The 22480-nt window shown below is 41.9% G+C and overlaps 1 protein-coding gene across 1 annotated transcript; it reads left to right on the top strand.

Moving 5' to 3' along the window:
• Positions 1 to 9695: 9695 nt before the first annotated feature.
• Positions 9696 to 18289, top strand: CCN3 (cellular communication network factor 3). Its single transcript, XM_061439081.1, has 5 exons — positions 9696 to 10039; positions 10167 to 10392; positions 11679 to 11933; positions 13484 to 13698; positions 16768 to 18289. Exons 1-5 carry the CDS (start codon positions 9929 to 9931, stop codon positions 17026 to 17028), a joined length of 1068 nt encoding a protein of 355 aa, XP_061295065.1. The 5' UTR covers positions 9696 to 9928; the 3' UTR covers positions 17029 to 18289.
• The last annotated feature ends 4191 nt before the right edge of the window (positions 18290 to 22480 follow it).

Here is a 22480-nt window from a genome sequence, read left to right as displayed (position 1 = left end):
GAGGCAATTCAATAATTATTTCCATTTTTAAAATGAGTAAACAGCTTTTTCAAGTGCACACAAAACATTCACCAAAATAACTCATATTTTGAGGCATAAAAGTCAAATCTTACTAATTTTGAAAGAATTGAAATTATAAACCAAGCATGTTCTGTGACCAAAACAGAATTAAACTACAAATAAATAACTGAGAGCCATCTGAAAAATTCCCAAACATTTCAAAATTAAGCAGCATACTTCTAAATAACTCAGAGATCAAAACAGGAGTCACACAAAAAAAGTAGAAAATATTTTGAATTGGATAAAAATGAGAACACAATATATCCAAATGTGTGGGATTCAGCTAAACCAGGGCTTAGGGGAAAATACATAGCATTAAAACAAGAAAGTTCTCAAAATATTTAAGCTTCCACCTTAAGAAACTAGAAATTGAAGAGCAAGTTAAACCTAAAGCAAGCAGACAGAAAAGATAATAAAGAACAAAAATCAATAAAATTGAAAACAGAACAAAAGAAAAGAAAATGATCAAAGCTAGTTTTTTGAAAACACCAATAAAATTGATAGACTTCTAGCCAGAACGATCAGTGAACAAAAAAGGAAGAAATTAACTACAGCAGAAATGAAAGAGGAGACATTACAGATCCTGGAGAAGTTAAAAGGACAGTAAGGGAATATTATGAGCAATTTTGTGCACACAAATTCAACAACTTATATGAAATGGAAAAGTTCCTTGAAAGAAACAAATTACCGAAACTCACTGGAGAAGAAGAAATAGATAATTTAAATAAGTAGAACTGGAAATGGAAAGACCCAGATACAACCCCATAGACTGTAGCCTGCCAGGCTCCTCTGTCCATGGGATTTTCCAGGCAAGAATACTGGAGTGGGTTGCCATTTTCTTCTCCAGGGAATCTTCCCAAGCCAGGGATCAAACTCGTGTCTTTTGTGTCTCCTGCATTAGCAGGCAGATTCTTTACCATTGTGCCATCTGGGAAGCCCTTAGGAGCTACAGACACTTCTAAAAACACCTTAGCAACTGAAAGAACTCCTCCTTCCTGGTTTAATAAAGATGTTTTCTCTTTTACCTAAAGGCAAGCCTCCTATTTCAGCTGAGATTCTATCCTTGCCCAGGGAACCCAGTTCTCCTCTTAGATAATGGGACTTGCCGCCCATTATCTTGCCCTCAGAAGAAGGCAAATGTAGAAGAAGGAGATATGGGTTTACAATTAGTAGAATAACTGCCAAACTTTGGGGGAAAGGTGAGAACATGTTTATGACAATAAGGATTGATGGTATTCAATTAAGGAGAAAGAAATATCATTTTTAGATCAGGCTGAATTTATGGTTATAGCTGAATTGATTAGAGATTCTGAATTTAATCCTCTCATTTAGGCATATGGGGCTGAATAATGAATACTTGGACTCAGGACTGGGCTGTACCAAACAAGTTGAAATTTCTTGGTATAATAAAAAGGAAGAAATTCTAAGATAGAGATAATATGAGTGAATGGGGCTTATTATATGTTACCACTCACCAACCTATAACCAAGGGGTCACATTCTATCACTAAGAAGCTAAATCATTAATTTAGGGGATCATAATGGACTTTTTTTTTTCAATGAAAGAGGCTAAACAGCAAAAATCTGAACACAAGGCATGTAGTAAAGACATTTATTTTATAAAACTTTTGTTCCAATTATACAGTATACATATATATATACTCTTATGTGTGTATGTGTATATGTGAACATGCATTTATGCATTTTTGTTTAGGATGTAAAATTTCATTATATCTTACTGAGTGTCATGGTCAAAAATATTTGACAGCCAATGTTCTGGTTTGTTATAGATGACCTGATACACACAAGTTAGCGGCAGCAAGAAGCAATTCTTCCTAAAGCTGAGCTTCACACTAGAGAGTTCTAAAAGACAATGAAACAGACGATATTTCATTAGTGATATCTTGCTGTGTTTCTAACCTGGGTAAAGATGACTTGAAGGAAGGAACTATAGCAATTCATAAGTAGTGACACGAGGAGAACAAAATGGCCAGGACTGGGTGACAAGAATACAAGTGAGTCCCAGAGTTGGCTGGAACAAGAGATCTCAATCAACAAAAGGGAGAGTTCTGCTACAGGAGGAGGAAAGGAAGAGTGCATGGGAAGGGAAGACTGAATGATCCTTCCCCGTGTGATCAGCAAACTCAGCTGTAAAACCTAGTGAAAGAGAACAAAGTAGGTAGAACCACTAAAAGCACTGAGGGTTTACATCCCTGTCTAACGAATCACCCCGACCACTCAACGTGCTGACTTTCTGGAAATCACCCAACATTTATCCCACTTTCATACACCGCTAACGGAAGAGCCAAAGGATGCATCCCCAGAAAGCAAATTGGAAATTTATATCCAAAATCATAAATTATACAAATCTTTGCTCTATTAATCTCAAAGAAAAAAATCAAACTTATTCACAGGATGCAATAAGGAAAAAAAATAAAAACCAACCTTGTCTACTGGTAACTGTTGCTACCAACTAAGTGGTGAGTTTCCTCTACTGTGAATTTCACAGAATATCAGCATCTGATGAGGATTCTCTATGACAAGAGATCATGTGTGGTGGAAATAAAAATACAGATAATGTGAAAGTGAAAGTGAAGTCGCTCAGTCGTGCCCGACTCTTTGTGACCCCATGGACTGTAGCCTAACAGGCTCCTCAGTCCCTGGAATTTTCCAGGCAAGAGTACTAGAGTGGGTTGCCATTTCCTTCTCCAGGGGATCTTCCCAACCCAGGGATCAAACCCAGGTCTCCCACACTGCAGGCAGACGCTTTACCATCTGAGCCACCAGGAGGCAAAGACAATGTACAGCCCCCCAAATGATGGAGCTTCCCCTGACCCAGCTAACATGAATAGCTATCGTTTCTTCTGCAAAAACAATTCTTTTTGTTCATTGTTCATCCTGCCTCTGCCATAAAGATTATCAATAAGATAACCAATCAGGGAATTACCTCCACATCCTGTAATTGCCCAACCCAAAACAGAACACAATTTTTTGAACTGTCCTCAACATCATCTAATCCAAATTCAAATCTTATAATAAGCCACCTTTGTGTGTCACATGCTGTTTTTGCTCTTTAGTCGCTTCAGTCATATCCTACTCTAAGTGATCTCATGGACTGTAACCCACGAATCTCCTCTGTCCATGGAATTTCCCAGGCAAGAATACTGGAGTGGGTTGCTATTAGGGATCAAACTCGCATCTCCTGTTTGGCAAGCAGATTCTTTTACCACTGAGTCACCTGTTACATGTTAGTACCATTCAAGCTGCAGAAAAGGGAAGTTGTTTCATTGAAATAGAAGCCTTGGGGTGTTAGGGATTAATTCTCTCACAGAACCCTGTTGAAATGGCTCCAATAATAAATCATATTATTTAGCTTAATAACAATCCTAGGAAAAAAGAACAATTATTATCATTCCTATCTTACAGACAGAGAAAGGCCAGGAAGCACAGACTGGCCAGGTAGTCTAAGATCTAAGGATCTGAACCCAAGTAGTCTATTGTAGAGATGTTTCATCACAGAAGTTATTTGGCTTCCATGAAAATGCTATCACAAGCTATTTAGTTACCTAAAGTCAAAACCTGGTTTCATACTGTCATTACCCTGACCTCCTGCAGCCAGTCAGAGCTCCACTGAAGGCAAACATCGCTTCCCTCCAAACTCCTCTTTCCATTCCCATTGCCATTCTGCAAGTTCAAGTCCTCATTGTCTCTCGTTGAACTGCAACAATGTCTAAACTGCAGTACTTACCTCTGGTCATCTCCTCCTATAATCAAACTCTTAAAGGATAATGTTCCTAAATATAGCTCTGCTTTGCAACTCCTTGCTGATAAGTAGAGAATGAGAGATAGATGATAGATAGATAGATAGATAGATAGTTTTTTTTAATTAAACTTGAGAATTTGGCATTTATATTCTTCCAAGAGTCGGCAGCTGTGGTCCACTTTTCCAAACTCATTTCCCCATGACCTTCCCATGTTTCAGATAAATAAATCATTCTTAATTTCCTGAACAAGTCCTGAATTTTCCCATCCTTATGCCTTTGTTCAATTGTCTCTGTTCAGCCCACATCTCCAGATTTCCAAATTTCATCCATGCTTTATTCAACTTAATGTCATTTATTCTTCAGCATTTAGTAAAAAAACAATGAAAAAAGGATTATTGTTTTTACTACTATCCCTTTCCAGTCTGCACTACACTCCTGCTCTCACAGCAGAGAGACTAATTTCATCTTCCTTTATGTTTCTATGTTACTTTGCCTTTGTTTATTTACAGGAGTTATCACATTCTGCCTTACGCAGTAGTTTTTTTTTTTTTTTTTACTTCATTTTCCTACTAGGTTATCAGGTTCTTGAAAAAACAAAACATCTTATTCATCTTTGATTCATGTCATGAAGAATAAAATAATTATCATTTCATGAATTGGACGACATAAACATTCACATCAGCAAACACAACACTGTTTTGTGGCCATGTCTCTCCTGTAAGTCTGTGTTTTGTTGCTGAGATTTCAGAGATTGGTGGGAGAGGCTGTATGAGTTTTTTTTAATACTCTGAGATAGCATTTGGAATAGAGACGCACCCAAAAAAGAATCTAATTTTTCCTTTCTCCAGGAACAATTGTTAAAAGTTATTCAAAACTTTGACTGTATTCAGGTGATACTACTTCTCTTCTTGTTCCCTTGGCCACTGGCGTTTGTGGGCTAGACCCACCATCACCCAATGGGAGCACCCCTGAGGCATGGCTGACACGCCCGCCATATGTATATGCCTTTGTTTCTGACACCAGTTTCTGGTCTAAAGGATTCTAGTCCATGAAGCAGAATGGTGTTCAGTCTACCCAGCTGTCACAAACCATACAGAAGTCACACAGAAAGGATGGCTGGTGGCTACTTTCTTCAGCTGAGTGCAGGGAAGGGCACTACTGGTGCCAGTGGGCTGGGAATGTGGTATGCACATCGGCAGACTTGATAGACTCCACTCCAGTTCAAAACACTTAAAATAATTATTTGATTCCCCCAAAGCTCATCTCCCTAGAAGGAGGTCATTAGCAGTGTGAGAAAGAAACTTATTTCTCAAATTTCTCTGTAATTTCTAGTATGTCTTTTTTTTTTTTTTTTAAAAACCTTTAGATTTGGGTTTTTTAAATAATAAATGCACTAAAAATAAAATGTGGGCAATAAGAAGATGTTTCCAAAGGGGATAACACTAAACATTATATATTTAATATCTTGCCTCTCATCACTGTTCCTTCTCTGCCCCTCATTGTTTCTGAAAAAGCAAGAAGTCAAGAGAGTTGTCAGAAAAACAAGAGGGTGTGGTTGGAATTAGCCATATAATTGGACATCATGTAGGGCTGGCTTGCCTAACATATACTCGGAATTACCTTGTGTTCTACCAAGTCCCCGAGGCCCCAGAAAAGGGACCTATGAAGGAAATTCAGAAAAGAGCAACAAAACGTTTAACAAGCTGTGAGGCTGACTTACGAGGCACAATATGGGACCTAAGTATCATGTGGGTGGGCGTAACAGTTCACTTAGCGCAGTGAATGTCTGTGAGCTTACAGAGAACATGCTCACTGAGGAAAGGGGAGAGACGGAGTTGTGCTGTGGGTGACAGCAGTCCCAGCCTTTTACTGGTTTCATTTTTAATATGGGATTCTGTGCTTTACATTTCTCTTGCCTGCTACAGAAACCAGTGCCAGTATATTTTACATCTTTTATCATAATAAAAAAGATAAAACAACAACAATGTAAGCCTTTATAAAATGCAGGAAGTTCTCTATATGTATTCTCTAAATGTAGGAGCACTGACTGGTAAGTCATAAAAATAAAAATCCATTAACAGAGAAGGAGAAAGGAGTCTCTGGTGCCACATCTAGGATAAGGGAAAGGGAGGAGAGAAAGAAATGAAAGCGGAAAAGTTAAATAAACACAGTCCTTGCACCTTCTAACCCAGTGGAGTTGTCATCTTGGTTGGCTGCCAAGATTTATGAGAAGTGTCTATTACAGTTTCTCCTAACTTCCCCAGGGGCTTCCCTGGTGGCTTACATGGTAAAGAACCTGTCTGCAATGCAGGAGACCCAGGTTCCATCCCTGGGTCAGGCAGATCACCTGGAGAAGGAAACAGCAACCTACGCTAGTATTCTTGCCTGGAGAATTCCATGGACAGAGGAGCCTGGGCTAAAGTCCACAGTGTCACAAAGAGTCAGACATGACTGAGCAACTCACACTTTTACTTTAACTTCCCCAGCAACTCAGCTGACACATGGTTTATTTCAAACAAGGGATCACCAGCCTGTGTGCCATCCTTTAGACGCTGCGTGCCAAGAAAGACTTAAGAAAAGGTGCGTGTCAGGGGCAGACGAGTAATGACTGATAAGACCAACACAGCCTCTACTGATGCCAAGAAACAAACGGCCTCTACCTCTTTCTTACCTCCTCGTATGTAAAACAGTGACAAATGACAAAACTTTAAGTGAGGCTAGCAGTGTCTCAAAAGGTCCTAAACCAACTGATCACGTACCTGTCCCTGAAGTAGATGCTGGGAATATTATGGAGAATATGACCTGCTCCCTGTCCGCAAAGGCTCCCAGGCGGGAGAGGGAGATAGATGCAGAAACAGGCACATCATTATTACTCAATAAGTTAAGAGATATAAGAGAAAAGCAAGAGATGCTGAGCCTTCAGAGAGGATGAAATCTCTCCTAGCAAGGAGGAGTCCAGAGACGTTATTCTGAAGGTGGCCACGCAGGACCTGACATGTTGTCATCAGATGGATCCACTCTCAATTGCCAGCTGTTTTCATGCAGAGGTCCTTAACCAGGAGCATCTATCTCCTGCATCTATGTCTGTATCTAGGAGATTACAGACTGGACATTCCTTCTCTGGTGACAGGATCATAATGTAAGAGATTAGGGAGAACTTAAGGATGACACTTTTCTTAAATGTTAGGAGCTGGTCCGTGGTGGGACAGACTGAGAAGCTGACACAAAGAGAAGGAAAATTTAGATAGAAGGATGGAGTCCTCATAGCTCCAAGGACCTGACCTTAGTTGTCTCTGAGGTTTAGCAGCACCGTTTCCACGTCGTTTTTATGTGAAATACCACAGGCTCTGCCTAATAAATTTGTCTTTCTAAAACTAGCTCGTTTGGTTTTTATCACCTGCAGCAATCAAGAGACTGTGTGAACTGTAACACACATTAGCAATGACTTGACATCCTCCTTGTCTCACAGTTAAATTTCTCTTCTCAACCTCCCCCTTTCCAAGAAGAGTCAACCCAATCTTAGTGCTGCCAATTTCTCCTTCTTCTGTCAATTCATACATTGAAAATTTAGCCAGTATTCCTGCCTCCTGGTTAGCTGTACTCCTACTGGTTCCATATCAAGGTTTCCCAAAGCCAGTTCCCATTTCCAAGTATTCAATACATTGAAATGTTGTCTACCAAGAGCCTTCACCAGAAAATCCAACTTGAGTGGGTTGAGGGTGAGGTCCAAGAATCCATATTTTTCATATACAATGGAATATTACTCAGCCATAAAGATAATGAAATCACTCCATGTGTAGCAGCATGGATGGACCTAGAGATTATTGTATCAAGTGAAGCAAGCCAGATAGTGACAGACAGATGCCATTTGATATTGTTTAAATGTGAACTCTACAAGAAAAAAATGACACAGATGAACTTATATCCAAAGCAGAGACTCACAGACACAGAAGACAAACTTACGGTTACCAAAGGGAAAGGGGGTGGGGGTGGATAAATTAGGAGGCTAGGATTGACATTTATACACTACTACGTATAAAACAGCTAAACAACAAAGACCTACCGTATAACACAAGCAACTATACTTAACATCTTGTGATAACCTATAAAGGAAAAGAATATGAAAGATAGTATGTATATATATATATATATATATATATATATATAATGTGTATATATATGGAAATGTATGTATAAATACATATAAATATATACATACATATGGCTGAATCACTTTGTTGTACACTTGAAGCTATCACAACATTGTAAACTGACTATACTTCAATTTTTAAAAATCCTTTTGAACAAAAATATACATCTTTCAAAATACACCCTGGTTAATTCTGATGTACAACCAGGTGGAAGCATCGCTGTGCCAGATGACTCACGAAGCCCATCAACTTGAAGAGTGTACTGAGTGTCCCCGACGTGGCACAAAGTAAAGGTTCAGCCTCTCACCAAGCTTTCCTAATCAGTCTGCATTTCCTCAAAGAAAGCGGAATTCATGGAGGCTCAGAAGTAGGTAATAGCAGTCTTAAGCTGTTCAGAGAACTACTCTGAAGGGGCTGGGGATGATTTCATCCTGGGAGGTAGGTGTGGCAGGGGGCAGACTGCCTTTGATTTCCTTCATGCTGGAGATGGATGATGTAGAGGAAATTTGCTTCCTTTCAAAGCCTAAAGTTCCATCACAAACCAGTATAATTTTCCTGAAAAGTGGCTTTGCAACAGGGCTACCCCGAAGGAGGTGGACACGGTGATCCCAGAGGCAGCAGCAAAGCTGAAATACAGGACAGAGATTTTAAGAAAACTGTCTAACACTGTCACCTTTGGGGCAAACTGTTCTTTCTCATGAGAGATGACAAGAGTTTCCCAGCAGTCATTTTTTGAATTTTTTGAAAGTAGGTGCCAGGTGGAAGAAGGATTTGATGTGCTGGAATGCCAGCTCAGGAAAGGAAGTATCTTTCCCAGTCCTTCCTTAATTTGCTGAGGTTTTGACAGGGCCTGAGCTGAAGCCATCTTAAACACCCTCACAGGCTCTTATATTCTGACAGATGCCCTTTCATGGGAGGCACGATACCACAGGTGTTTCAAGGTTTTTCCCTATAAGAAAGGACATTTTTTATGTCCCTCAGGCTCTCATATTTTCATTCTATTATGTTTTACTTGTATTTCTACCAAACCTGCAGATTTGGGGGTTTAAGAATCAGCAGGGCTTGAAATGATTAGTCAAAAGAACTCTACCTTAGGACTTCCGTAGTGGTTCAGTGGCTAACTCTCTGGGGCCGGGGCTTTGAACCCTGGTCCCTGGGAACTAGATCCCACATGCCGCAAGGTAAGATACCGCAAGCTGCACCTAAGATCTGTTACAGCCAAATAAATACAAATTAACAACAACAACAACTTTGCCTTTTGGCAAATAGCATCCCCCATCCTAACTTTAAGACTTATATTTTCTGCCCACCCCCGCACCCCCGCCCCGCATTTTCCCCTTCTCTGTTTCCCCCTTTCCTCCCTCCCCCCTCCCCAGCTCTCCACACTCAGAGCGAGCGTGCCCTAAACTGTGACAAACTTGCATGTGCTTCCTTTATGACTAAACTCCTGGGCCTCTCGCCAACCCCCCACAGATGGTCGCAAACATCAGACACCCCTTTAGGGGAGCCCCACGTTTGCAACCCGGCTGGAAACCGCCAGGCGGAGAAGCGTGATGGGGAGTGGCGGTGTCTTAGTCCTGGGGGAAGGCGCAGCCGCTTCCAGGAGGAAACGGGCGTTTCCTTCCCACGCGCTCGGCGAGCTCTGGGTCCTGGCCCCGGGCCTCCACCCAGCCCCGCCCGGAGCTCTGGGAAAAGCCAGTCGCCACACACAGGCACACGCAGGCCCGGGGGCCGCGCCCAAAGGAGAGCGGCACCCACGGCCAATTGCTATGGCAACCCCGGGGTTCGTTCCATTCCCACCCCGCCGGTCCCCCCGCCTCCTGCCTGAGCTGCAGCCAACCGGCTTGTGCGCGTCCCAGGAGCGCGCTATAAAACCTGCGCTGTGGCGCTGGCCCGGGGCGAGCCCGACCTGGAGCGGGGCGAGCGGAGCCAATCTCCGACCTGGAAAAGGCCTATGAGAGCGACAGGGGAAAGCCTGAACATGCAGGGTGCGCAGAGCTCGAGTCTCGATCTGCCCAAGCAGTGCCTCTGCCTGGCTTTCCTGCTCCTCCATCTCCTGGGACAGGTGAGTGGCGCACTCACCAGGTGCCTCTGGTCACTTTCTGAGCAAAGCCCCGGCTCGATCCCTGGCTCACTGGACTTTCCAGCGACCCTGATGAGAAGTTTCTCCTTCTGGTCTTTCCCGCCCGCAGGTCGCTGCGGCTGAGCGTTGCCCCTCCTCTTGCCCGGCCACGTGCCCCCCAAAGCCGCCGACCTGCGCCCCCGGGGTTAGAGCGGTGCTGGACGACTGCTCCTGCTGCCTGGTCTGCGCTCGCCAGCGCGGCGAGAGCTGCTCGGTGCTGCTGCCGTGCGAGGAGAGCCGCGGCCTCTTCTGTGACCGCAGAGCGGACCCCAGCGCCCAGACTGGCATCTGCATGGGTAAACCTGCCCCCATCCCGCCACCTGACCTCCTGTCTCTCGATAGCGGAGCTGTCCCCTCTTTCCTCTCCTCTTCTCTTTGTTCCCAGAGGGTGATGCGCAAATACTAATAGTGATGCCTTAGTTGATGTTTATGGAGCGCCTGTGCCAGGGATGGTCTGGGGTCGCGTGGGGTTTGGAGGAGAGCCAGAAGCTCGAAGGAAACCTGCCCTCCCGTGGAGGTGAGAAGCGTTGGTCACTTGCCTCCCTAGAGAAGAATCCAAATAGACTGGGAGCAGAGCAGAGTTAAGGGCCAGTGAAGTCATTTCCTATCCACATTTCCAGGGGACGCTTGGGGGGTGATGGAAACTTGGGCTTACTCACAGGCTCAGAGTTCCCCCAGCTGTAGCCATTCAGGTTTGTTTTCACACCTGTCATTGTCCCATTTGAGCCAAAGCAGCCCCTACTCTCCTGGGACCTATGGAACCCCTCTATGAGTTGTGAGTAAAATCAAGCTGGTGAAACTCAATCAGTTGGGGATCAGTTTCCCACCTGGTGCACCATTTAGTTGGAGGCTGTCCCCACCTCCCTGGATGAGGGGGCTTGGGATAGTCTTTTAGCTTCTTTTCTAAACTAGCAATGATTTATTGCGCTGGAATGCCAAAGAATCTGAAGCCCTTCCCAGTCTGTCCAGTTAACCTGTTTGGAGACTGAAGTGCTCTGTTTTCCTTTTTAATTCTGAGCTCCTGGAATAGGAGAATCTAAGGAGGTTCTTGCAAAACGACCTTTTCATTGGGAGCAAAAGCTGTGGGACCTTGGGAGTGTCACTTCATGGTTTGGCCCCTCTTCCTTCATCAGTAACATGAGTGTCAGGACTGGGTGGTCTTGAGTGTCTCTTCTTCCTCTGGGAAGCTCCATGAGGACATCTCTCTACTGGTGACAGATCAGCAACCAGATGCCTTCAACTAGAGAAAGAATGAATTGGGGTTTGGAACATGTGCTGTGCATCTTCTATAGCTTCTCCAGTGCATCCTGTTCTTTTTTTTTTTTCCTCTCCCCTTCCCTCTCTGCTCTTCTTCCCCAAGACTCTTCACCACCCCATTAATAATCACTGTAGCCCACCAAGCTCCTCTGTCCATGGGATTTCCCAGGCAAGAGTACTGGAGGGGGGTAGCCATTTCCTTCTCCAGGGGACCTTCCCGACCCAGGGATCGAACTCAGATCTCCTGCATTGCAGGCAGGTGTTTTAATGTCTGAGCCACCAGGGAAGCCCCTTCCCTCTCTGGTCTTCTTCCCCATGATTCTAGCGGTAGAAGGAGACAACTGTGTGTTCGATGGAGTCATCTACCAGAGTGGGGAGACCTTCCAGCCAAGTTGCAAATACCAGTGCGCCTGCCAAGATGGACAGGTTGGCTGTGTGCCCCGCTGTGAAGAGGACTTGCTACTGCCCCAGCCCGACTGCCCAGCTCCCAGAAAAGTTAAAGTGCCGGGGGAGTGCTGTGAAAAGTGGATCTGTGACTCCAAAGAGACGGGGACATTAGGGGGCCTCCAGACCCTTCCAGGTGAGAAATTCAACATACCTGAATTTAACAGTCCCAGCACAGGAGGAAATGCAGGCAGGAAGGACGTGTGCTCTCTGGGATTTGCAGTGAGAAACCGGGTTCAGTTTCTGGCCATTCATTCGTGGAGTCCAGCTGGCCCAAGGAGATTAGACATATCACGTGTGGGAATCCCAGCCAAGTTATGGAAGTATGCACACAGCCTCTCCTGAAGAAGAGTCATGTTCAGTCGTTCTTTTGAGTCATAGGAGTAATTTTTGTAGTCTTATTACATGACTACTATTTATATTTTAGTCTGTCTCACTTGACCCTTGTTAACATTGCAAAGGTATGTTTTGGAAACTTTATGCAAAACACACAATTGATATAGCTTCTATATTTATGGCTAGAGTCAATTTATGTGAGTCACTCAGTCATGTCCAACTCTTTGCAGCCCCATGGACTGTAGCTCTCCAGGCTCCTCTGTCCATGGAATTCTCCAGCCAAGACTATGGGAGCGGTTAGCCATTCCCTTCCCCAGGGGATCTTCCCGACCCAGGGATTGAACCCAGGTTTCCCACAGGGCAGGAAGATTTTTTACCATGTGAGCCAATGGGGAAGGCTATCAATTCAAGGGGAATGCCTTTTAGGTCATGCGAAGGGCCTGGTGACAGCTCTTTCTTTTCTGGATTCTGTCAACTACCTATGCACTCTTAAGACTATCTCCCCTAAGGAATGCCATCCCTGCACAAGTGTCACAGAGAAATGCCACCTTTCTAGATGCTGCAGGAAGGATCAAGTGACACTTTAGGATCTTTGTTTGCTTTTCCTTTTGCTTTGGCTCATAAAGGAGATGATTTTTTTTTTTTTTTGGAAGAACAAAAATTCAAGATCCAGTAGAGAATATTTTAGAAGCCATTAGTCAGCCAGATTATTTACACTGGCAGGACACAGAACTTTACAGTCTTTCTGAAGTGAGGAATTATCAACCATGCCTTACAGATAGGAAAATCGCCATGTAAGTGAGGAGATGTGCCCAGCATATTAAGGCCAGCATATTAAGTGTTGAGACTGAACTGTCTGAAAGTGACTGTATCCCACAACCCAGACAACCAGTTGCACCTCCCTAAGGCAGAGTTTTACTTTCATCACTATTTTGAGTTGGTTGGTTCTACTTTCTCATCCAATTACAATTTTTAACTGATCATCTTTCTAGACAAAAATCATATGTTGAAATCATGTGACTTCAGTACAGTTTATGGAATGGTTGTTGATGCTATACAGTGCTATATTCTTAAAACTACTAAGCTTCTCAAAGACAGGTTCTCCTAAATGTCTCATGAACAAATTGGACAGTCATTCTACAAAGATTTCTTGAAGGTCAACTGTGTGCTAGGCATTGTGCCACCTGTTTGGGGCTTATAAATACAGAGTTCCAGTCTGTCCCCTGAAAGCACCTGAGTTGAGCAGGTACCCGATTGGATGAGATGCTTTTTCTAATGACGGTTGAAAGGACCACTCTGCCATCCCCATGTTTCACTCAGTAGTGCTGTCTTTTTTCCAAAATCCCATAGCCTACAGGACAGAAGCCACTCTAGGAGTTGCAGTCTCAGACTCAAGTATCAACTGCATCGAACAGACCACAGAGTGGAGTGCATGTTCCAAGAGCTGTGGCATGGGTTTTTCCACCCGAGTCACCAACAGGAATCCTCACTGTGAAATGGTGAAGCAGACCCGGCTCTGCATGGTGCGGCCCTGTGACCAAGAGCACAGGCAGCCAACAGACAAGGTACAAGCCTGGGGGAAGCCTCCCGTGACAGGGGAGGTGGCCTTGCTCATTGGGCCCTGTGCCTTAGCAAGTCTCTGTGATGTTAGTTGACTCTGCAGTCAGCTCCAGTAGAGGATAGAGGAGTTTACCCTTTTTTTTTTCTCTCTCTCTCTTTAATGCATTGAAATATCCTAAGGAACTCATAGCAGGTAAAGAGGGAGAGGTCAGGAACGTCCCGGTGGTCCAGTGGTTAAGACTCCATGCTTCCATTACAGGGGGCACGGATTCAATCCCGGGTCAGGGAACTAAGATCTACATGCCACGTGGTGCCACCAAAAAAAAAAGAAAAAAGAGGGAGAGGTTGGACAACTCCAATACTGTCCCCAATTGAGACAAGTCTGGCAAATCTCATTTCATCCTGGAAAAACACAGTTACTCAGTGATCAAGCATGCTTGATTTTAGAGAGGTCATTTCTGAGGCCAGTTGTCTTCACCCTTTAGGTTTAGTCTGAAAGGAGCAACAGAGTAGGGACCACATCTGCCTTCCAAATCCTTCCGTCCTCCACATCCTACCTGGAATGTACTGTGTGCTTGATAAACAACTGTGGATGAATAAATGAATGGGTGTCTGGGAATTATTTTCAGTCTTTCAAAAAGCCTAGTGCCACCAGTACATTTGCCAGGAAGAAGTGATATGTGCCAAATAAAATAGCACATTGTTTTCCTTTTTTTGCTGGAATGATATCAAATCAGTGTGTTAATGCTGAGTAGAAGGCATGCAGTTCAGAAGCTCTCATTGGTTCCTGATGACATCACAGTCCTTGTTAGCAGACCCCGAGATGAGATAAATGCAATACTCAAATGAAACTAGTTGATGGACCCTTGTACAAACCTAAAGCCAAAATAAAATAGTCCCTAGCAATGAAAGATTTACATATCTCTCCACTGAGGCAATATCATCTCATGCTTAAGAGTACAACTTTGGAGCCAGACAGCCTGACTTTAAATCCTGGCTTCTCATATTAGCTGTGGGACTTGGGTGATTTTCTTAACCTTTAAGCCTCAGTTCCTTCCCTTACATAACAGAGACATTAACAGTAGCTACAGTTCCTTACACAGAGTTGTCATGAAGATTAAATTCTATGAATTTGCAAAGTGCTGGGCATAGATTGCTGCCCTGGCTCTCAGATGCTCAGCTGAGTCTGACTCTTTGCGACCCATGGACTGTAGCCCACTGGGTTCCTCTGTCCGTGGGATTCTCTAAGAATACTGGAGTGGGTTGCCATTTCCTCCTCTAGGGAATCTTCCCTACCCAGGGATTGAACTCTGGGGCTCTTACATCTCCTGCACTGCAGGCAGATTCTTTACCACTAGCGCCACCTGGGAAGCATAGATTACCGTATTAATATATATATATCATTACTTGATATTAACTATTATTTCTGTTATTGGTAAAATAAGAGTCTCTAGTGGTTGCATTGTTATATGGCTACTTAACTCTCTGACTTTTTAAGATCCATTCTAACTTTATGCTTCTTCTACTAGTTTAGAAAGAACACCTAGAAAAACCTTCCTCTCTGTTTCTGTCCCTTCATCTCTCTCTCTCTCTCTCTCTCACTCAGTCACACACACACAAATGCTGCAGACCTTGTGCCTTTTGGTTTATATTGGCAAAAACATACACTAAGTATTAAATATCAACAAAGAAAAAGCAAGAGCCTTTAAGTACTGTCAAGAACATAGTACTTTATTCCATAAGGTTTTTCCATGCCATGGCTTTAACATTTTGCTTTTTCTACTGTTTCTTTTTCCAGAATTTATAGTTTTTCTTATAAAAAATATAATATTGCACCCAGTTTAATATTATGAGATATTATATTTAAGATATTTATTTATAGTGTGTATATATATATATATTTCATTAGAAGTCCAGAAATGTGCTCAGAATCTAGGGAAATGCTAGCCCAATAATCATTACTTCCTTGTCACTGAAAGATTCTTAAATATGAAACAGTGCTTCTGTAAGTGTGGTCCCCAGACCAGCAGCATCATCTAAGAACTTTTTAGAATTGCAAATTACAGGGATCCACATCAGATCTACTGAATCAAAACCCTGGGTTTAAGACCCAACAATGTGTGTTTTAGCAATGTTTAGTACATTTTCATGCACTCTTAAAGCTTTAGAGCTACTGATTTTAGAGAATTCCAAGTCTCATCACTCCACGATTTATGGACTGTGCCTAAAAAGGTGAAAAGCAGTGGAGAATTGTGACAAATTAGGCGAAGAAATCTAGGTGGGAAATTAACATATAATCAGTGTCTTACTGCATTATCAGTATTGGGGTTCTTCATCAGTAATTACTAATGGAATGTTGAATAAGTTCCCTACTTACCATGCCTTCATGGAAAATAACCTTTAATCCCACTGTCTTAAACTTTCTTGAGGTCACAGTGTAATATCAGCAGAAAAAATGAGCTTTGTGTCAGACAAATTCAGTTACTAGTTGTCTTCTGATCACTTCAGCCTTCTGAGACTCCATTTACTCATCTATAAAACTTGGACAATTGCTCTTTACATGAATAATTGCTGCTTGTATGAGTGAATGTTGCTAATAAGGTTAAGTGAGTTAATGTCTGAAAAAATTTGAAACATTAGTAGGCTTGCAGTGATGCCATATTTATTCCATTTCTCTTTATAACACCTAAAGAATGTATCGGACTAAAACTAACGCTAGTTTTCTTATGATGGCTTGAAAAAGAAACTTTCTTTATCATGTATATGCATTCTAGGTAGGAAGGCAGATGAATACAGGAAGCAGTTAAGAACTGTACCTGTCTGAAGGGCAAAGAATTTCCCAGAATCTCTTGGTTTATGTATCATGGCCCAGAACTTGGCCACAAGCTCCCAGATATTCTGGGGGAAGCAATACTTGTAGTGGACCACACTGCTAGAACAAAATTAACATTCTGTGAGCAAAGAAGAAAGAGCAACAGATATTGGGTAGGCAACTAGCAAGTTATTCCATATGCCTAAATGGGTCTCTCAGAGGAAAGATGGCCATTTCATGCATCTCTCCTTTTCTTTCTTAGAAAGGAAAAAAGTGTCTCCGTAGCATCAAGTCAATCAAAGCCATCCACCTGCAGTTTGAGAACTGCACAAGCCTGAACACCTACAAGCCCAGGTTCTGTGGGATCTGTAGCGATGGCCGATGCTGCACTCCCCACAACACCAAAACCATCCAGGTGGAGTTCCAGTGCTCCCCAGGGCAGATCCTCAAGAAGCCAGTGATGGTCATCGGGACCTGCACCTGTCACAACAACTGTCCTCACAGCAACTCGTCTTTCCTCTAAGACTTAAAGCCAAATACCAGCGGAGGGAAGATGTAACGTGTCCCTTGAGAATCCCACCTGCAGAGGCAAACTGCAGCCACCCACCATCAAATGAATATAAGAAAGATTACGAAGAATTATTATCCTCCTCTGAGTCTCATGTATTTTCTGTGGTCAAATAAGGTCAGTTATATCTGTCTTTGTTTTCATGAAGGATATGATTAACTGTAAACCTGGAATCAAGGTAAGCTCAGGAGAGTACTTAGGGATGACTTTTTCTTTTACATGTTTACTACACACATTTACTACACATTTACTACATGTGAAAACTTCTATAAATTTCAGAAATCAGATACAGATCTTCCTGTGTAAACAGTATCATATTGTGCTCATCTTGTTATACACTTGTGAAATTTCAAGAAAAGGTCACTGTAATGAATGACATGGTGAAGTCCAAGGTCATACTGAGAGTATTGCCATATAAATATTTCACCATAGATTGAGGATTGACCTAAGGGTTCTCTGTGGAGCACTCTTTTTCAGTGACTCAACTCTGAACTTCAAATTCTGAGATCTGATGAAACATATAGTTCTCCAACTTGAAATCTGTTTTCTGTCTACATGGAAAACAAGCTATATCTACACAAATGGAAGCTTATTAATTAAGTGCACTGGTGTCGTAAACTGGCTCCATTTCAGACAAGTTGACTCCTTTCCAAAAGAAAGAAGCTAAACAGAAAACTACCCCTTATGCAGAGATGACCAGCCTCTATCAGCCCTCGGACATTTGTATGTGTCTGGAGGTTCCTGGGGATCACTAGTTTTTTAATTCAGAAGAAGCAGAACACATCAGCAGGGTTCCTCTTACCTTACTAATGAATAAACTGAGGCCCAAAGCACCTGATTACAACTTTTGGTAACTTTCAAATATGCTGGTAGTGGAATTTTGAAAAAGAAAAACAAAATCAACATGACTGCAGTGGCGAGATACCGCAAACTCCATGGGGGTTCAGAATTATTGTACAGATGCCCCAAACTTATCCTTGGGTCTTAGTTAGGCAAACTCATGAACAAGATATATGCATCTACATACATTTATCTAACTTGTCAGGCTATAAGATAGACTGCAAACTTAAATGTATACATTCTTCTATTGTCACCCTATGTGTTCAGCTTTTCTCCTTTTAAGTATTTATATAAATATAAATTATACATTTTAAAAAATATTCTTTTTTACTTTCGCTACTTGTTGGACATTACTAAATAAACATTATCTTATCAACGTGTGACTCTGCTATTAGTTTTGTGCTTCTGAGTTGTTTATTGAGAGTATAAACTAAATTAAAATTTACCAATTAAATCAGATAACAAGTGACAGCATCTATTGAAAGCAAAGTGGATACTTTTAGATGAACTTAACATTTCTGATCAGAAGGAAAACAAAAGACCGTTGTTAATTTGGTGATCTCTATTGCCGAGGCCTCAGATATTCTCCACTCTTTTTACTCAATCCAATATCTAGAACCCTGATATTTTTTTCTGGACAGCCTTTGAGATACCTCCATATATTAAAAATTGAACTTGTGGTTGGACCAAACAAAACTCACCTTACTGTCTGCCTTATCTAGTTAAAGTACCCCCCCCATTCTCTCAATTAGCCAACTTAAATTGCCAAGAGTATCTTCTTTTTTAAATTGAAGTATAGCTGATTTACAACATTATATTTGTTTTAGGTGTACAAATAGTGATTCTATATTTTTATAGTTTATACTCCATTTACAGTTGTTATGAAATATTGGCTATATCCCCTGTGCTATACAATGTATCCTTGTATCTTGTTTATTTTATACATAATAGTTTCGGCCTCTTAATCCCCTACCCCTATCTTGTCCCTCCTGCCTTCCCTCTCCCCTTTGGTGACCACTAGTTTGCTCTCTGTATCTGTGAATCTTTCTGTTGTGTTATATTATATTCATTCATTTTGTTTTTCAGCTTCCATATATGTGATAACATATAGTATGTGTCTTTCTCATCTTTTTCTGTCCATTTCACTTAGCATAATACCCTCTAGGTCCATCCACATTGTTACAAATGGCAGAATTTCATTCCTTTTTAGGGCTGAGTAATATTCTATTTTGTGTGTGTATGTGTATATATACATATATATGTCCATTCATCTGGGGATGGGCACTTAGGTTGCTCCTGTATCTTGGCTAATACACTAATGCTGCTACGAGCACTGGGGCTCCTGATGCCAGGATTACCTTGATCAGCCTGCCTTTACTCAGTGTCCAGTGGTGATGCAGAACACAGTCATGAGCAGGGCTGTCATCTGGGCAGCGTGAGGGCTAGAGTTAATATAACTCTGTGTTTTAAAGTTTCTGGTCAATGCACTGGTTCTCTGGTTCTTTCATAATTTTTTTTAAAAAAGTTTCCTTAATTCCTAACTTTACTTCCCCGAGCTGCAAGCCTTCTTCCCACCCATAACTTTAGCTAGCTTCTATTTGCCTTTTAAAATAGACTAGAAAGGACTTCCCTGGTGATACACTGGGTAAGAATCTGCTTGCCAATGCAGGGGACGCAGGTTTGATCCCTGGTCCGGGAAGATTCCACATGCCATGGAACAACTAAGCCCGTGCCCCACAACTGCTGAGCCTGCATGCTGCAACTACTGAAGCCCGCACGTCTAGAGCCTGTGCCGTGCAACAAGAGGATCACCACAATGAGAAGCTGTGTACTGCAATGAAGAGAAGCCCTTGCTCTCTGCAACTAGAGAAAGCCCACGTGCAGCAACAAAGACCTGGCACAACCATAAATCAATCATTTTTTTTTAAAGATAGATTGGAAAGCCAGTTTTATATCTAGGAGTTTATTCAAAGGAAATTATCAAGGGGTGCTGACTTTGATTTCATACTTACTTTGTACTGAGCACTTCACCATCATTATATTGTTTAATTTGCATAATAATCCTACAATGTAGACACTCTTCCCCATATTACAATTGAGGGAACATCTAACATTTTTTAAATAAATGTTTAAAAGGAACTGGTGGACCTAGAACTCAAATCAATGTCCTTCTGCTATCTTGTAGATCCCTGCAAAGATTATCTGCAAAACTATTCAATCCAGTGTTATTCATAAAAGCAAAATAGGAAGACTCTGAGGTCCAAAAGTACATGTTTGATTAGATAAATCCCAGGACATCCATTATGATGAAGAACAAAGCAATATTTAAAATGAAAATGTCAGAAAATACTTACCCCCATAAAACATATAAAATTTTGAAGAGTGATTTGTTTTTAAGTTTCCATGAATTGAAAAAACTCTGAGAAAATGGGCAACAAAATATTAGCAATTATGTCAAATTGGAGTCATATTTTCCCCTTTTTTGTGATTTCTTTTTGAACCTTTTTTTAAACTTAGGACATTTTTGTTGTTATTTAGTTGCTAAGTCATGTCTAACTCTTCTGCCACCCCATAAGCTGTAGCCCACCAGGCCCCTCTGTCCATGGGATTTCCCAGGCAAGAATACTGGAGTGGGTTGCCATTTCCTTTTCCAGGGGATCTTCCTGACCCAGGGATTGAACTGAGTTTCCTGTGTTTCTTGCATTGGCAGGCAGGTTCTTCACAGCTGAGCCACCAGGGAAATCCAACTTATACTACCTGTAATATGATGAGAAGAGCAACAACAGGAAAATAAAATAGCAAGTCTGAATTCACATATCCCTTCAAACACAATTTTCTTTCACACCTCTGCCCATTCATCCTGCACTGGCTGCCCCTGCCAGCATGCAAAACATTTATCAATTCATTCATTTTGTTCTTTCAGAAAATACTTACTGACTGCATTTGTGTGCCTAGCATAGTTTTAAGTCCTGAGAATACAGTCATGAATAAAACAAACAATAAAATAAATGTTACTCTTCTCCCTGGAAATGACTCACTATAGGCTTCAGCAAGCAAAAAGCAGTAAACAAAAAGTCAAAGAAGATAAAGCCTAAGAAGATTATTAAACTAAGGTGACCTAATAGTTTCTGGGTGGGTAATTTATCTGGAGGTAGTGAAGGTGTTTCTTTCTGAAGATGTAGTATTTCATCTTACATCTGAATCACTAAGATTAGGAGGGAGAATCTTCAAAGCTGAGATAACAGCTTAGGATTAAAAAAAAAAAAAAAAACAGCATCTGGAATAAGCTTGGAGCTTCATTAAAAAATACCCAGGTGGCTGGAGCAATATGGAGGCAGGTGATGTTACAAATGCAGGGGCTCAAACATGTAGGGCTCGCCCCTATCATACTAGCTTTCACATCATTTACAACTAATTCTTTAAAAATCCCATTACAATGAGCATCTTGAGGCCAACATTTTAGTCTTCTTTGTAAAGAAGTACCTGGGCTTTCCCTGATGACTTAATAGGTAATGAATCTGCCTGCCATGCAGGAGACACAGGAGACGTGGGTTCAATCCCTGGGTCAGGAAGCTCCTCTGGAAAGGAAATGGCAACCCACTCCAGTATTCTGCCTGGGAAATCCCATGGACAGAGGAGCCTGGGGAGCTACAGTCTAATGGATCGCAAAGAGTTGGACACGATGAAGCGTGCATGCAACACAGCCTGGCACACAGCAGGACCTCACTCATTGAATGAGTGGATGGATGGATATATGAGTGAATCAATGAACTATGCATTGACAAAAGATAAAATGTTCTTCGAAATAGATGTTAGGCTCTTAAACTCTCGTTTTCAGTGTCACTGTCACTATAATTTTCTTTATCTTTCACTTAGAGGTCTTCAACTCTCTATTACCTACAAACACACATACATGCATTCCTGAAATCATGATTTCAGATAGTTGGGAAAAAAATGTGATCTGATCTACAAATACTTATTAACTCTAGAACATTCTAGTAATACAGAAATGAAAGCAGTATTTACAGAGCAGAGTTTAAGACTGCAGAAAGAGTACAGGTTTGGGAGTTATTCAAGCTTGGGTTTGCAAATCAGGTCTGTTCTTTCCCAGCTTTGGGATATTGGGCAATTTGGACACACCCTCTGTGTCTTGGTGTCATACCTGTACGATGAAATCATGATATTGAGAGAGTAGCCAATCACCCTAAGTTGTCCTGAACTGATATGGTCCCTGGGACTCAGGAATTTCAGTTGTAAAATCAAGACAGTCCCAGGCAAAGTTGGATGAAATGGTCATCCTATGTACCAAATACATATTGTTGTAACTTAATGTGTGTTCATAAGCACTCGGTCATGCCAGGCACACAGTAGGCCAGCAAATGACAGCTGCTAAAATGAAATTCTCCAGTAGAGTCAAGCACCACCCCTTAATCATGCATGTCATGTCCAGAGGCAGACATTACTGACCTCAGGAAAAGACCAAGAGATTCAAAGAAAGTTAATGACCTATTAAGGGCACAGTGAATGAAGGGGCTGGGATTCAAACTCAGAGTCTGCATGAGCTCAG

Source organism: Bos javanicus, chromosome 14 (genome assembly GCF_032452875.1).
Source record: "Bos javanicus breed banteng chromosome 14, ARS-OSU_banteng_1.0, whole genome shotgun sequence".
NCBI classification, from domain to species: domain Eukaryota; kingdom Metazoa; phylum Chordata; class Mammalia; order Artiodactyla; family Bovidae; genus Bos; species Bos javanicus.
Note: the sequence above shows the minus strand (reverse complement) of the source record. Positions and strands in the feature narration are given on the sequence as shown.

Coding starts and splice junctions, on each gene's coding strand:
- CCN3 (XM_061439081.1), top strand. CDS start 9,929: ATGAGAGCGACAGGGGAAAGCCTGAACATGCAGGGTGCGCAGAGCTCG. Junction 10,393..11,678: donor CCAGACTGGCATCTGCATGG/GTAAACCTGCCC, acceptor CCATGATTCTAG/CGGTAGAAGGAGACAACTGT. Junction 11,934..13,483: donor GGGCCTCCAGACCCTTCCAG/GTGAGAAATTCA, acceptor AAAATCCCATAG/CCTACAGGACAGAAGCCACT.